The following is a 13,847-nucleotide window of genomic DNA, read 5'->3' on the forward strand; positions in this document are numbered from 1 at the left end:
GTAGCACGGGAGGCCTCTTAGCTACCCATAGCATATTAGCCAAATCCTATATATATATATATATATATATATATATATATATATATATATATATATATATACTAGTAATCGTGCCCGTGCACAGCAACGGGAGCAAATTATGTAGTAGAAAATCTAATTTACTAAAGTATTTTTTTATCATAAAAAATAGAGAGAAAAAATATCGCTAAATGTAAACCAAAGATATTATTTTTGAATTGAATATAGAAAGAAAAAAATATAGCATTCTCTAATAAAAGTCATAAACATACAAAGCTAAAACAAAACAAACAACCTAAAAGCTACTGATACAGATATGATATTAGCATTACCCGCTCCGGATCCACTTCATTTTCACCCTTACATAAGTTATCAAAATTTATTTTCACATATATAATGTGACGTAATACAACTAAAATAATAGAAAACATAACACACATGATGTGACAAATTATATATTTTTTTTTAAGTTTTGAGTTAATTCATATTAAAAATAATAACCAGATAACCAGATATACTAAAAAGTAAGAAATTATTACAAAAATAAATGATAAAAGAATAATATTAAAAAAATAGTTTAACGTATCACGTAACACGATAATGAATCAATTTACTTTTCAATTTAGTGAATCAATTTACGCTAACGGCACGTGACGAAATTGATAATGAACTAATTTTCTTCACTAACCACAAAACACACCTTAAATGAGACATCTTCCTTCCTTTGTAGATAGTGAAGATTGTATGCCCATTCTATGGAATGTATTGCAGAGGAATGAAATTTTCATGAATCTTATCTCTGTTTAATATTTAATTCATCTTCACTTGTCGTGCTTGCCATGGCAGTATATCCACTAAACCCCCTCAATTTCTCCCAAATTAATTTATACAACTCCTTTGATTACTTCATTAAACAATTATAAATCATGATAAATTTAAAAGTTGGTGCTCCTCTCTTGACAGCCATTCTAACCTTATCCACACCAAACTTGGTTTCTCCCTCAGGCAATATTAATTTCCTTTTTAAGCATGCATATATTACCTTGAATTTCAAACATATTCTGATTTTTTTATTTTAATTTTGATTGACACAGTCTCAATTGCACAGCCGATGGCCCGAGGAGCAACGCTGTTTCAAAAAGCTTGCATTGGTTGCCATGACATGGGAGTCAACATCATACAACCTGTAATTTTTTTAATACTTCTAATTAGGAATTATAAGCAATATTTACAAACTTCAATTTATTCAAATGTATCTTTTTTCAGGGTGCCACTCTTTTCACAAACGATCTACAAAGGTAATGCATCTGAAATTTCTTTTTTCAGAAATACTGGTAGAAAACAACTTATGACAGAACCAATAATTTGATCTCTTGTAGGAATGGGATTGTAACAGAGGAGGATATATACAACATTACTATGGAAAAGGAAGAATGCCGGTACGTAATTCACGCATTGCATTCTTCTTATGATTGACTGGTACCAGTCTGGATTAGGATTACCAGTATTATAATTGGGCATGTTTTGCTGAAACCTAAATATGCTTGGTCAGTACCCAACTGGTACCTGTTCTAAACTGCAGTGTACTGGTACACTGATGATAATGCGGATATTGATATAGGGTTTTGGAGAGAAATGCATGCCGAGAGGTCAGTGCACATTCGGGCCCCGCTTACAAGAGGAAGAGATCAGGTTTTTTGCAGAGTTTGTCAAGTCACAGGCTGATAATGGATGGCCAAAGGTCGAAAGCTATGCCGATTGATTGTTCTTCACAAATTAAATTAACATTTCAAATATTCATGCTAGCAGAGTCTGTGGAGAGGAAGAAATTAGGATATTTTTGTAAATTTAATAGATGCATGGCAAGTCAGCTAGCACCGAAGAGAACAACAAAACGGCCGTCAGAAAATCAAGCACCAGAACAGCACAAAGCCAGCATCAGAACGGCAACAACTAACACCAGAACGGCAACAACCAAGCACCAGGACAGCAAGGGCCTCGATCAAGAATCGCAATCGAAAGCTTTAAAGCTTCGATCTCTCTCTCTCAATCAACGAAAACCAGAAAATAGAGGGGAATAGGGCAAAAATCTCAGCACATGAGCACAAATAAACAACAAGCAAGCAAGCAAATCCAAAACGAGAGAGAGAAAGAGGTACAAATACTCGAGGAGAAGAGAGAGGCGCCCCAAACCGTACCCTTCTCTGCCATGGACAAGATCCGCGTCAATTCGAATTCAATACAGGCGGCCTCCTCCATTCCTTTCTCCAAGAAGCAACAAAGAGAGAGAGATAGACCGAGTGGGGTCGGAAATCAGAGGGAGAAGGAGCGTGGAAGTGAGAGGAGGCAAGAGGGGTGAAGAGACGGAGCGGAAGGAAGAGAACGGGGTGAAGATGGAGCGCCAGGAAGTGTTTTAGGTTTTTAGGGATCCTATGTGGCGCGAACAGTGGGGACTTATGTGTTGAAGAGTAAAATTTAGAAAATTCTGCTGTATGTGATCTGAAAATTGAATGGCTGATATTAATTCCGAAAATTTAACTTTTAATCACAACGATCTAGACATTAAGCTCCTTAATAAGGTAGGGAGATATGAGGAGGGATCAAGTTACAACAATTTTTGAGTTACAACAAGTTACAACAAACATTTTCTACATTTTGAAAGTCAAAATCGTTGATCCAAACCGTTAGATGTGATCTCTACAATAAAATGTGCTTGGAGAACAAATTTTACATTTTTTTAAATTTTTTTACTATTTATTAAGATGGGTACAAAAACTAGCAAATTCAAACCATTGAATTTTGTACTCATCTTAATAAATAGTAAAAAATTCCAAAAAATATAAAATTTGGTCTCCAAGCACATTTTATTGTAGAGATCACATCTAACGGTTTGGATCGACGATTTGGACTTTCAAAATGTAGAAAATGCTTGTTGTAATTTGTTGTAACTCAAAAAATGTTGTAACTTGATCCCTCCTCTATATATATATATATATAGAGAGAGAGAGAGAGAGATGGGCTACGGTGAGTTGCGAAGTAAAGCGACTATTTTACTTCACGCTCATATTTTGTGATTTTAAAGTTCAAAACGTCGATCCGAACCGTTCATCTTGTTCTCCATATTGAAATGTGCTTGGAGACCAAATTTTACATTTTTTGGAATTTTTTTACTATTTATTAAGCAATTTTGAAAGTCGCTGATCTGATGGTCCAGAAATTTTTTACTGTTTTTTACTGTTCATAGCAAAATAGCAATTTTCAAAAATGCTTAATAAATAGTAAAAAAATTCCAAAAAATGTAAAATTTGGTCTCCAAGCACATTTCAATATAGATTAAACATCTAACGGTTCGGATCGGTTGTTTGGACTTTCAAAATAAAAATACGGTGTGAAGTAGAAACGCGTTTTAATTCGTAACTCACCGTAGCCCATCTATATATATATATATATAGAGAGTTAGGCTGGGGTGCTATGGATAGCATAGAAGCCTCTATGCTACGGCTCAATATTCGAGTTTTCAAAATCCAAACGGTCGATCCGAACCGTTCATCTTATTCTCCATATTAATATATGCTTGGAGACCAAATTTTACATTTTTCTGAATTTTTTTACTAAGTATTTTACAAAATTGTTGATCCAACGGTGGCTGCACAAAACAGTAAAACCGTTGGATTAGCGATTTTCAAAGTGGCTTAATAAATAGTAAAAAAATTCAGAAAATTATAAAATTTGGTCTCCAAGCAGATATTAATATGGAGAATAAGATGAACGGTTCGGATCGACCGTTTGGATTTTAAAAACTCGAATATTGAGCCGTAGCATAGAGGCCACTATGCTATCCATAGCACCCCAGCCTAACTCTATATATATATATATATATATGAGTAGGGTTAAAATGCACCATTGGTTTGTGCCCCAACCATACCCCATGTCTATATCTCCGTTTACAAAGTTCAAACAGTCGATCCGAACCGTTCATCTTGTTCTACATATTAAAATGTACTTAGAGACCAAATTTTATATTTTTTGGAATTTTTTTACTATTTTTTAGATAGGTACAAAATTACCGTTTTTGGATGGTCCAGATGTAGTGATTTTGTACCTATATAAAAAAATAGTAAAAAAATTCCAAAAAATATAAAATTTGGTCTCTAAGCACATTTTAATATGTAGAACAAGATGAACGGTTCGGATCGACTGTTTGAACTTTGTAAACGAAGATATAGAAATGGGGTATGGTTGGGGCACAAAACCAATGGTGTATTTTAACCCTACTCTATATATATATATATATATAAAAATTCAAAAATTATAACTTTTATTTCAAAAATTTCTTGTAATTATTGGCTCATGTAACAAAATTTTTTTTTAGTCCATCACTACTTGATCAGCAAAAGGAAGAGAGAATGTTTTTTGAGAAGGAGGTCGCATATTTGAAGCTTGAATACATGAAAATTTTCAGTAAATATTAGATAGTTTTGTGACTTAACCTTCAATTTTTTTTGCAACAGACAAAAAAAACTTTTTTTTTTTAGGACTATTATTCCGAACGGAAGCCCTTCTGCTTTGATGATAACGTGTTATTTTGCTTTTAAATAGCAAATTTCATTACAGACATTAATTCATTTGCAATCTACTATTATCATAATCTCCCTATTACCCATTAACCAGAGGATCCAATACCCAATAACCACTTTATTCAGTTAGAAACACTGAAAAAAAAATGAACATAACAGAACCTATATAAGACCCGGTACCAATTATTGACCTGAACTGTATTTATTAAACTATTTTTCATACTTAATTATCTACTTTAAGAAAGAATTAGCAGCCACTCGCTAATTATACAAGTAAAACTGGGAGAATGTACAAATTGCTTTCCATTTTCAAACTAACAAATAAAATACATCTCTTCATAAGTTATTAACAAAATACTCTTGTGGACTCCACTTTCTCCTCCCTTTCCTCTATCTCTCACTTCTCCCCATTTACTCTCCATAATTTTTATTTAAAATAGAAGGTTATGCAACATACCAACAAATATAAAACACATTTCCTTTTGCATAATTTATTGTGTTTTATTTAAGAAACCAATCTCCTTATACAATTTTTTATTTCAAATGGAGAATTATACAACAGACCATAAAATATATAACACATCAAGATTGATTTCTTATTTGATGATGGTGATTAAATTGCTTTCAATGTAAAGATTGTAGTAAAATTATTTATTATTATGTTATTAATATTTTCTACTAGATCCATGAAGTATGTACATAGCGAATATTATTTTCTTAATATTTTGTACTTTATTTTGTAGGCTGTAGTAGATGCTTATTAATTTTTTTGTTGTTGATTAAATTGCATTGAGATTGTTTCATGATGTTTTAAATTAGCTCCATTGCATGAATTAAAATGAATAACAACCCTATACATTTTTTGTACTAGTTTGAAATGTGCAGTAGGAAAAAAAATATTGTACTAGAAACGACAATTGAAATTTAAATAGTTGAATTTATCATAATAACAGTAGTAAAAGGATGATTAAAAACATGATATAAAAGGATGCATATAAATAATGATATAAAAAAATTTGTTCCTGTACACAAGCTTGAAAAAATGATATAACAAAAAATAAAAATAAAACATAATAATAACAATAAATGCAAACTTTGTTCCTGCTCTATACAGACCGTGAGTATTGAGCATTAACAATAAAAAACATAATAACAACAAAAAATACAAAAATTTACTAAAATTTCAGATTTAGCATGATCTTGTTATGAAGTTCTATCTCTTTTTTCTTTTTTCTTTTTTTTTGAGAAGTTCCATAACAGATGCTGTTAAGAAGTTCATTTAATAAATTTTCAATTTTGACAATTATGATAATTATGATAATTTATAAAACGAAACTAAATTTACAATCAAATGTTATAAATATGATATATATGATGCATATATCCTATTTTATAAAAATTCTTAAGATTGTCCTTTATGTGCCGCAAATACTAATATGGATAAAGTACAAAATATTAAAAAAAAATATTCACTACAGACTTTATGAATCTAGTAGAAAATATTAATAACATAATAAAAAATAATTTTACTACAATCTTTACATTGAAAGCAATTTAATCACAAACATCAAATAAGAAACCAATCTTGATACATTTTATATTTTATGGTCTATTGTATAATCTCCTCCATTTGAAATAAAAAATTGTATAAGGAGATTGGTTTCTTAAATAAAACACAACAGATTATCCAACAAGGAAATGTGTTTTATATTTGTTGGTATATTGCATAACCCTCTAGTTTAAATAAAAATAATAGAGAGTAAATGAGGAGAAGTGAAAAGAAAAGAAAAGGGATGAGAAAGTGGAATCACAAGGACATTTTGTTAATAATTTATGAAGATGATATTTTGTTTGTTAGTTTGAAATAGAGGGCAATTTATACATTCTTTCAGTAAAACTTGTTTGAAAATATACCAGTATCAAAATTTGGCCACATAATTGTTCCTTGTAGGATGTAGCATTTGATATTAATTCGGACGATGACGTCTTATTTTGATTTCTTATTGAAAAATATTTTTTCATTGGTTCAAAGTTCAAACCTTTTGAGCGATGTTAATTTTTTTTTTTATTTATACTTTTATCTTTTGGAAACAAATTTTAATCAATTAAGAAGGTAACATTCATGATCCTCTATTTTTTTTTCCTAAAATAAATTAGTTTCAAAGGAGAACCCTGCTTACTGAGCTTAGTAATGCAGAAAAGTTGATACTTGGATCTGGATTTATTAATCAAGTGTTATATACAAGAGATGAACCTTATCTCATTCGTGAAAACAAAATATTATGACCACCAATCTACTTACAATCTACTAATACCATAAAATCCCTATTACCCATTAACCAGAGAATCTGGTACTCAACAATTTGGTACCGGAATTGTACCACAATCGTCATAATATCACCACCACCTTATTCTTACTCCTAAAAGTCCCAACAAAATGAAGCTAAGAAAAACCAATATAGTGATCCAGTACCAGAATATTGTACTGGTACCAAAAGATCAGCGATTACAATAAGTCCCGCCAAAAGAGCGGATCCATGCCCAAATTGGTTGTACTGAATATATTGTTTTCTAAACCCATTACACAACACTGTCAGATAAATAACCATGGAGGGATTATACAAGTAAAACTCTTTTTTGAAATATAAGAATATCAATATTTCGCTACATAAGCAGTTAATATTAAATCTGACTTTAGGGGTAAAAAATTTGAACTTCATTCATTTCATTGAATGTTCATATGTTATGGTCAATGATTACTGGTACCAATGAAAATGTCTTCAGACTAGGAATAATTTTCAACAGAAGTTTGCATGACAAACGCTGTACATTGAGAGTATAATTCAAGCAAAAAAATGGCTTATATCAAAAAAATTTAAATACAAATTCACAAAGCAAAAAAAAACCAGGAAGTTATCAATCGCAATCAACAGCAAAAAGGTCCAGTTATCGTAATTAATCACATTAACAAATTGGGTCACATTTGAACCCAGAAACTGGGATTTGTTGCGCGCTCCCTTTTTTGTGGGGCCACAAGATGAAAAGGACTGAAGCATGGACCCCACAAAATAGGGAGCATGCCTGCTAACCACCAGTATTCAGTACAGATCATGTTCTTGTGCTGAGGGCTGAGGCTGTTAAATATTATAAAAGGGAAAAAATAATAGAAGAAAATCGTCAACGGAGATATCTCTGCTGTTTTAATTATATTTATTAAGAATTTTTTATTTCATGAAAATTTGGTGGTTGGCAATCCACAGCTAACCTTTAAATCATGAGTGCATTGCCATGGACCCAGAGTGCAAACAACAAGCATGCAGATTCGGTTCTAAGACCAGATCGAAAGATCTTGAAATTATTTTATTATTATTTATTTTCTGAAATTACAGATCATACAATTACTTATTACTTAAACTAGTTGCATTGGACCAACTGACTACAGAATTTTTGTATATCTTAAGCAAGGAAATTTGTACTTTAACTACCAGATGAAACTCAATATAGAACAATATTGGAACAATTACAACTATTCATCAAATATTCAAATCTAAGAAAGCCTTATTTCTCTGTTATTTAAAATATTTATTTTCCCTCATTGAGATCTTAATAATTATTCCTTCCAATACCTTCTACCAGATAAGGCTGAAAGGATACAGCACACAACTGATACATTTACTACTGCGCAAAAGACCACATAACACAAAGCAAAGGTCCACAACCAAAGAAAAAGAAATGAATGAATGAATGAAAACTCTAAACAAGTAAACATGATAATTTGGGGACGAGCATTCCCCACTGGTACCAATAGAGGACTCAAGACTCCGGCCATGTCTAAACGACCAACAGCAAATTACCTAATTCTATGCCAAATACCAGTCCAAAATATTTCTTCTTTTATGATTCAGAGGTTGTTTTAGCAAAATTGTTACCGTTCATTTCAGAACTTGTTGTTGTACCAGAATACACCCCTCATCTTACCACCTTCACCGCCATTCTCCGGTTCGACATAGACACACTCCTTGGTCTCACGAAACATGGCCTTGATTACTGGAGTACTGTCAAACTGGTAGTACTCACCCAAAATGGGCTTGATCGCCTTGGTAGCCTCCATGGCATGGTAATGTGGCATGGTTGAGAACAAATGGTGTGCCACATGTGTATCGGTGATATTATGAAAGACCTTGTTTAGGAACCCATAGTCCCGATCCATAGTGGCAAGCGCACCACGCAGCCAGTCCCACTCGGACGAGTCGTAATGCGGCAAAGCCGGGTGGGTGTGTTGCAAGAATGTGATCAAAACTAACCAACCATTAACAATCAAAAGCGGCACACCATACACACGTACCATTGACCAGAAACCAAAAAGGGCAGAAAGGCGGTAAAGAGCAAATGCAGCCGTGAGCACACCAACATCGGAGATGATAATCTGGACCCATTCACGGTCAGAATAGATCGGGCTATTCGGATTGTAATGACATGTGAATCTCGGGTACGGACGACCTGTAACATTAAATGCCAGATACAATGGCCACCCAAGGGTCAGCTGAACAACCAATTTAACAAGCCGGCCGACCGGGTTGTTAGTGAGATACTTGGTGTACCACGCCAAGCCAGATTTCGTCTTTGGAACAAAAACCTCGTCACGATCGAGGGAGCCAGTATTGGAGTGGTGGCGGCGATGGCTGTATTTCCAAGAGAAGTATGGCACGAGGAGAGCCGAGTGGAGCACCAGCCCGACGACATCATCGAGAAGCGAGTAGTCAGAAAAGGCATGGTGGCCACACTCATGCGCTATGACCCAGACGCCAGTAAGCACGCATCCCTGCGCGGCCCAGTAAAGCGGCCACGCCAACGCAGCATAATCTGGAATTGTGGGGATCCATTTGAGAGCGAGGTAGAGAAGGACAGAGGAGATGAGAAGGTCATGGACAACATAGGAGAAGGAGCGGAGAACGGAGCGTTTGAAGCAGTGAGGCGGGATGGCTCTTTTGATCTGGCCCAGGGTGAATGGCGGTGGATCGCTCGGCGACTTCTTAATTTGGTTAGAATTGGAGCGGGCCCCAGATGTCGGTGCCACCAAATCATCCTTCTCCTTAGCAGCACGCTCAGTTGCAGCCATGCGCCCACCGGCACCCATCTCTGGATCTCTACAATATGATGGCAAACTAAGGAGAATGAGAGAGAGAGAGGGTTTTTAATTATTTGGGTTGAGAGATCTTAATTTGAGAAATCCAATCATGCAGTACGGAGTACTTGCTGGTCGTTTAACGAGCTTTGGACTTGGATGGACCATTGGTTCTCACACGCTGCGGTTTGGTAGCGGTAAGTGGCACAATCGGGTCCAACTGGTCCAAGCTCATAAGAAGTGTATTATCTGCGGAGCCAAGCGCTGCGGAGCTTTTAATTTGATCCGTTTGTTTCTGATTGAATGGACCATATCATATCTTACAAATTTTGATAATATTTTTTTTTTCAATTCGGACAAGATCTAATCTGGTCCATTCGATCCAAAACGAACGGATCAAATTAAAAGCTCTGCACAGCTTCGCAGCGATTGGCTCCGCAGAGGATACGCTTCCCAAGCTCATGAGACATGAGGCGATGCAGGACATTATCGTAATTGCATATCGGAATCTCCATTCGCGAGTCATGATAGTACCTATGACTCTGTGAGCTCTCTATATAGTTAATAAAAGGAAGTGTCTAATTGTCCACAGACTTTTGTCCATCATTTGTCTACAGTTTTGACTTGCGCGAATACTGTAAAACTACTTCTACATGCTATATAATTATACAATATATCACATAAAATATATCAATTAATCACAAAACATCCAGCAACTATTTGAAGTGGTCCCATGATAGTTAAAAACAGATTGTACTTTCGGATATTACAGTTATAGGAAGTTATTGGCAGTTAATGTTAGTTATTAGCAGTTATTTTGACAAAAAACGTGATAAAAAGGCAAAATTAAATTTTCCGATTTATTTTTTTTATTTTTTTTCTCGATTTAATAAACACACAAATAAATCATCAAAATATTGAATACTGTAAAATTGACCAATTTACCTATAAAAATAAAATGTACAAACTATAAAATTACAGACATGCAAAATTCACAGATGAAAACGATAAAATATAATGTTAAAAAATATCAATTTTCAATACTGTAAAAATATCAAGTTAAACTGTAAAAATAACACGTAAAAACTATAAATTTTTAACAATGTAAAATTAGCATATGAAAATGATTAAATAAAATTTAAAAAGTATCAATTTTCAATACTGTAAAATTGTCAACTTAAACTGTGAAAACAAAACGTAAAAACTATAAAATTTTAATAATGTAAAATAAGCAGATGAAAACGATAAAACAAAATGTAAAAAATACCAAATTTCAATACTATAAAATTGTCAACTTAAACTATAAAAACAAAACATACAACCTACAAAAACTAATACTGTAAAATTGTTAGAGCAAAGCTAGGGTGTGATGCGCTCACCAAGAGGGTTTGGTGAGCACAAGTCCAAAAATATATCGAATCGACTTCAAACGCCAAATCGAAACCGTTGAAATCCTTGTACTTCATGAGTGATGCATGTACATGCAAATTTTTGAAAATTTTGAGTTTATTGTTACAAGGTCAAGCGGTCAAAGAAATAAACTTTTTATAACTTAATTTATAAGTTGTTTTATATATTTATTTTTTATCATTTCTTTGACAGCTTGACCGTGTAGCAAATAAACTCAAAACTTTCAAAATTTTATATATACATACATCACTCATGAAGTACATGAATTTCAACGGTTTGGATTCAGAGTTTAAAGTTGACCCAATATACTTTTGGAGTTGTGCCCACCAAACCCTCTTCGTGAGCACATCACACCCTAGCTTTACTCAAATTGTTATATCTAAACTATAAAACAATTGCATCTATACAACATCTAGAACATTCAAAATAAAAAGTCAAAAAATAAAAAAACAACAATAGCTCAATACTGTAAAATGACACATCTTAACTACAAATATAACAATTCCAAACTGTAATACATAATTGCTCAACAAAACACATCAATTCAACAACATCTATTCAACATATCCATAAGCATATCATTCAACATCCAAAATAGCATCAAACAAACTATGGAAAAATAAAACTTCTACATTAACCTCCTGTGAACATTGTTTGAATGAGTAAGAAACCTCATCACAAGAACCACACGTTCTGGGGAGATATCATCCTGCATACAAATAAAATAAACAATGTAACAAATTGGATTTATTACATGTAGGTACTGTAAAACTGTGAACTATATCCTATAAAACACTATGTATCATCTAAAACAATGAACTATATCATGTAAAATTGTGAACTATATATTGTAAACCTGTAAACATCAATAATAATATATACTATAAAATAGTGCATATATCATGTAAAAATGTGAACTATATCCTGTAAAAATACTCTACATATTTCACCAGATCTGAAGTGGTATATGTTAATTGACTACTTCAGAGACGACAAAATCTCGTCGTGTTCTTCTTTCAAAGGTGAAATCGAATACTGTAAAACAAAATATAGAATCATGTAATTTCGTACATCAGATAATTTAAAACAACGACATAAAGAAAACAAACTATGCATTTCAAATCAGACCATCAGATAATGCGAGATCCGTTATTGAACATTAAATGATACAATTAAAATTCAAATCAATGTTCATATAATGCATACACGCCTGAGACTACATTAATTCAAATGAAACTTCAATAGAAGCAAGGAAATCATGATTATCAATTCAAATCAATAGAAGGAACGAAACTTAAATAGATTAGTAAATAAACAAGTTGTTTTGAATACTGTAAAACCACAAGATGCATATTGTAAAACTACAAAGTGAATACTGTAAAATAACCCGATTATGCTCCAGATCGCCTAGCTCTTATCTTTCTTCTCCATATCGCCTCGCTTTCATCTCTCTCCACCAGATTGCTCCTCCAAATTGCCTCTCTTAGATCTTCTCTCTCCATTAGAATCTAAGAGAGATGCCGGAGAAGTCCGTCGGAAAGAAGAAAGCGCCGATGAGTAATGGCACCAGTGAGCGGCAAGTAGTGGTGTTGTCGTCAGTGGCGTAGCTAGGATTTGAGTTAGGGGTGGGTAGAAATCGGATTCGAATATTTTTTTAAACGGGTTCGGATTCGAATCGCCTTCATAATTCTCTTTCCGCCTTCGTCTACCTACCAAATTGCATTCTGCCTATCGAATCAGTTGTAAAATTGCATGTGCATTTCCGAATTGAACAAAGATTTAAAAATACATTTCTTTCCTAATTAGATTAAACAACTCACAAACTATCTCTGAAATCTGAACTGACAATTGGTACTCCGAATTGAATCCAGAGGTAGGCAGAATCAAATTCAGGGGTAGGCAAGACCTATCGAAGAAACTAGTCAAAAGAAAAAAAATTCCAGGGGTAGGCAGCTGCCTACCTCTGTGCCACTGTGGCTTCGCCACTGGTTGCCGTTGAAAAATGAACTATAGGAGAGGAGGCCATTCAGATCTGCACGATCAAGAACCCGTCGAAGAGGAGACCGTCAAAGGAGAGGTCGTCAGAGGGAAGGGGTTGAGGAGAGGAGAACCGTCAAAGAACTTCAATTGATTGGTTCTTCTCACCGCTAGAACTTTTGTTTTTGTGAAGAGAGAAAGAGAGATCGGAAAACAAAAGTTCTTATAATATAGATTGCTAGTACCATTCAAGATACCATGCACGCTTGATTGTCACATGCTACTAGCAATCTATATTTGGATGCTATGTAGCATGAAAAGAGTAATTACCTTGAAAATTAGCCCATCCGAATGAAAAATTATGTTCCACTTTCTCATCATAATCATGTACATAAAGCTCACCAAATAGGTCAATTGTCTGATCTACCACCTTAGGTGGTGTATCTGGACCATCTAATATAATACCAGACCAACCAACTGGTTTAGTTCCGATCATATATCAAACCAAAACATAAATACCAGTATTTTCATTTTTCTCATTGAAGCATGAATATTAAAGCATCAAAGAAACCTTAACTATGCAATTAACTATACATACTAGTACTGTGCCTGAAATGACAGCTATGGATATACTTATAGCAGGTAAAACATTACTACATGAAGTGATAAGAGCTATTTACCTCGTTCAAGAACTTGAAATGTTAAATCATCGAAGTCTGAACTTCGCAATTAGTGGTAAG

General features: G+C 33.8%; 1 protein-coding gene and 1 pseudogene across 1 annotated transcript; one reads left to right on the top strand and one right to left on the bottom strand.

Moving 5' to 3' along the window:
* Positions 1-1,066: 1,066 nt before the first annotated feature.
* On the top strand, positions 1,067-2,359 carry LOC144575838 (cytochrome c6, chloroplastic-like; annotated as a pseudogene).
* Positions 2,360-8,249: 5,890 nt separating this feature from the next.
* LOC144575799 (fatty acid desaturase DES2-like) lies at positions 8,250-9,760 on the bottom strand. Its single transcript, XM_078326045.1, has one exon. It carries the CDS (start codon positions 9,730-9,732, stop codon positions 8,533-8,535), a length of 1,200 nt encoding a protein of 399 aa, XP_078182171.1. The 5' UTR covers positions 9,733-9,760; the 3' UTR covers positions 8,250-8,532.
* Between the last annotated feature and the right edge of the window lie 4,087 nt (positions 9,761-13,847).

The sequence above is a fragment of the Carex rostrata genome, chromosome 24 (assembly GCF_964058835.1).
Source record: "Carex rostrata chromosome 24, lpCarRost1.2, whole genome shotgun sequence".
Taxonomy (NCBI): Eukaryota; Viridiplantae; Streptophyta; class Magnoliopsida; order Poales; family Cyperaceae; genus Carex; species Carex rostrata.

Coding starts and splice junctions, on each gene's coding strand:
- LOC144575799 (XM_078326045.1), bottom strand. CDS start 9,732: ATGGGTGCCGGTGGGCGCATGGCTGCAACTGAGCGTGCTGCTAAGGAG.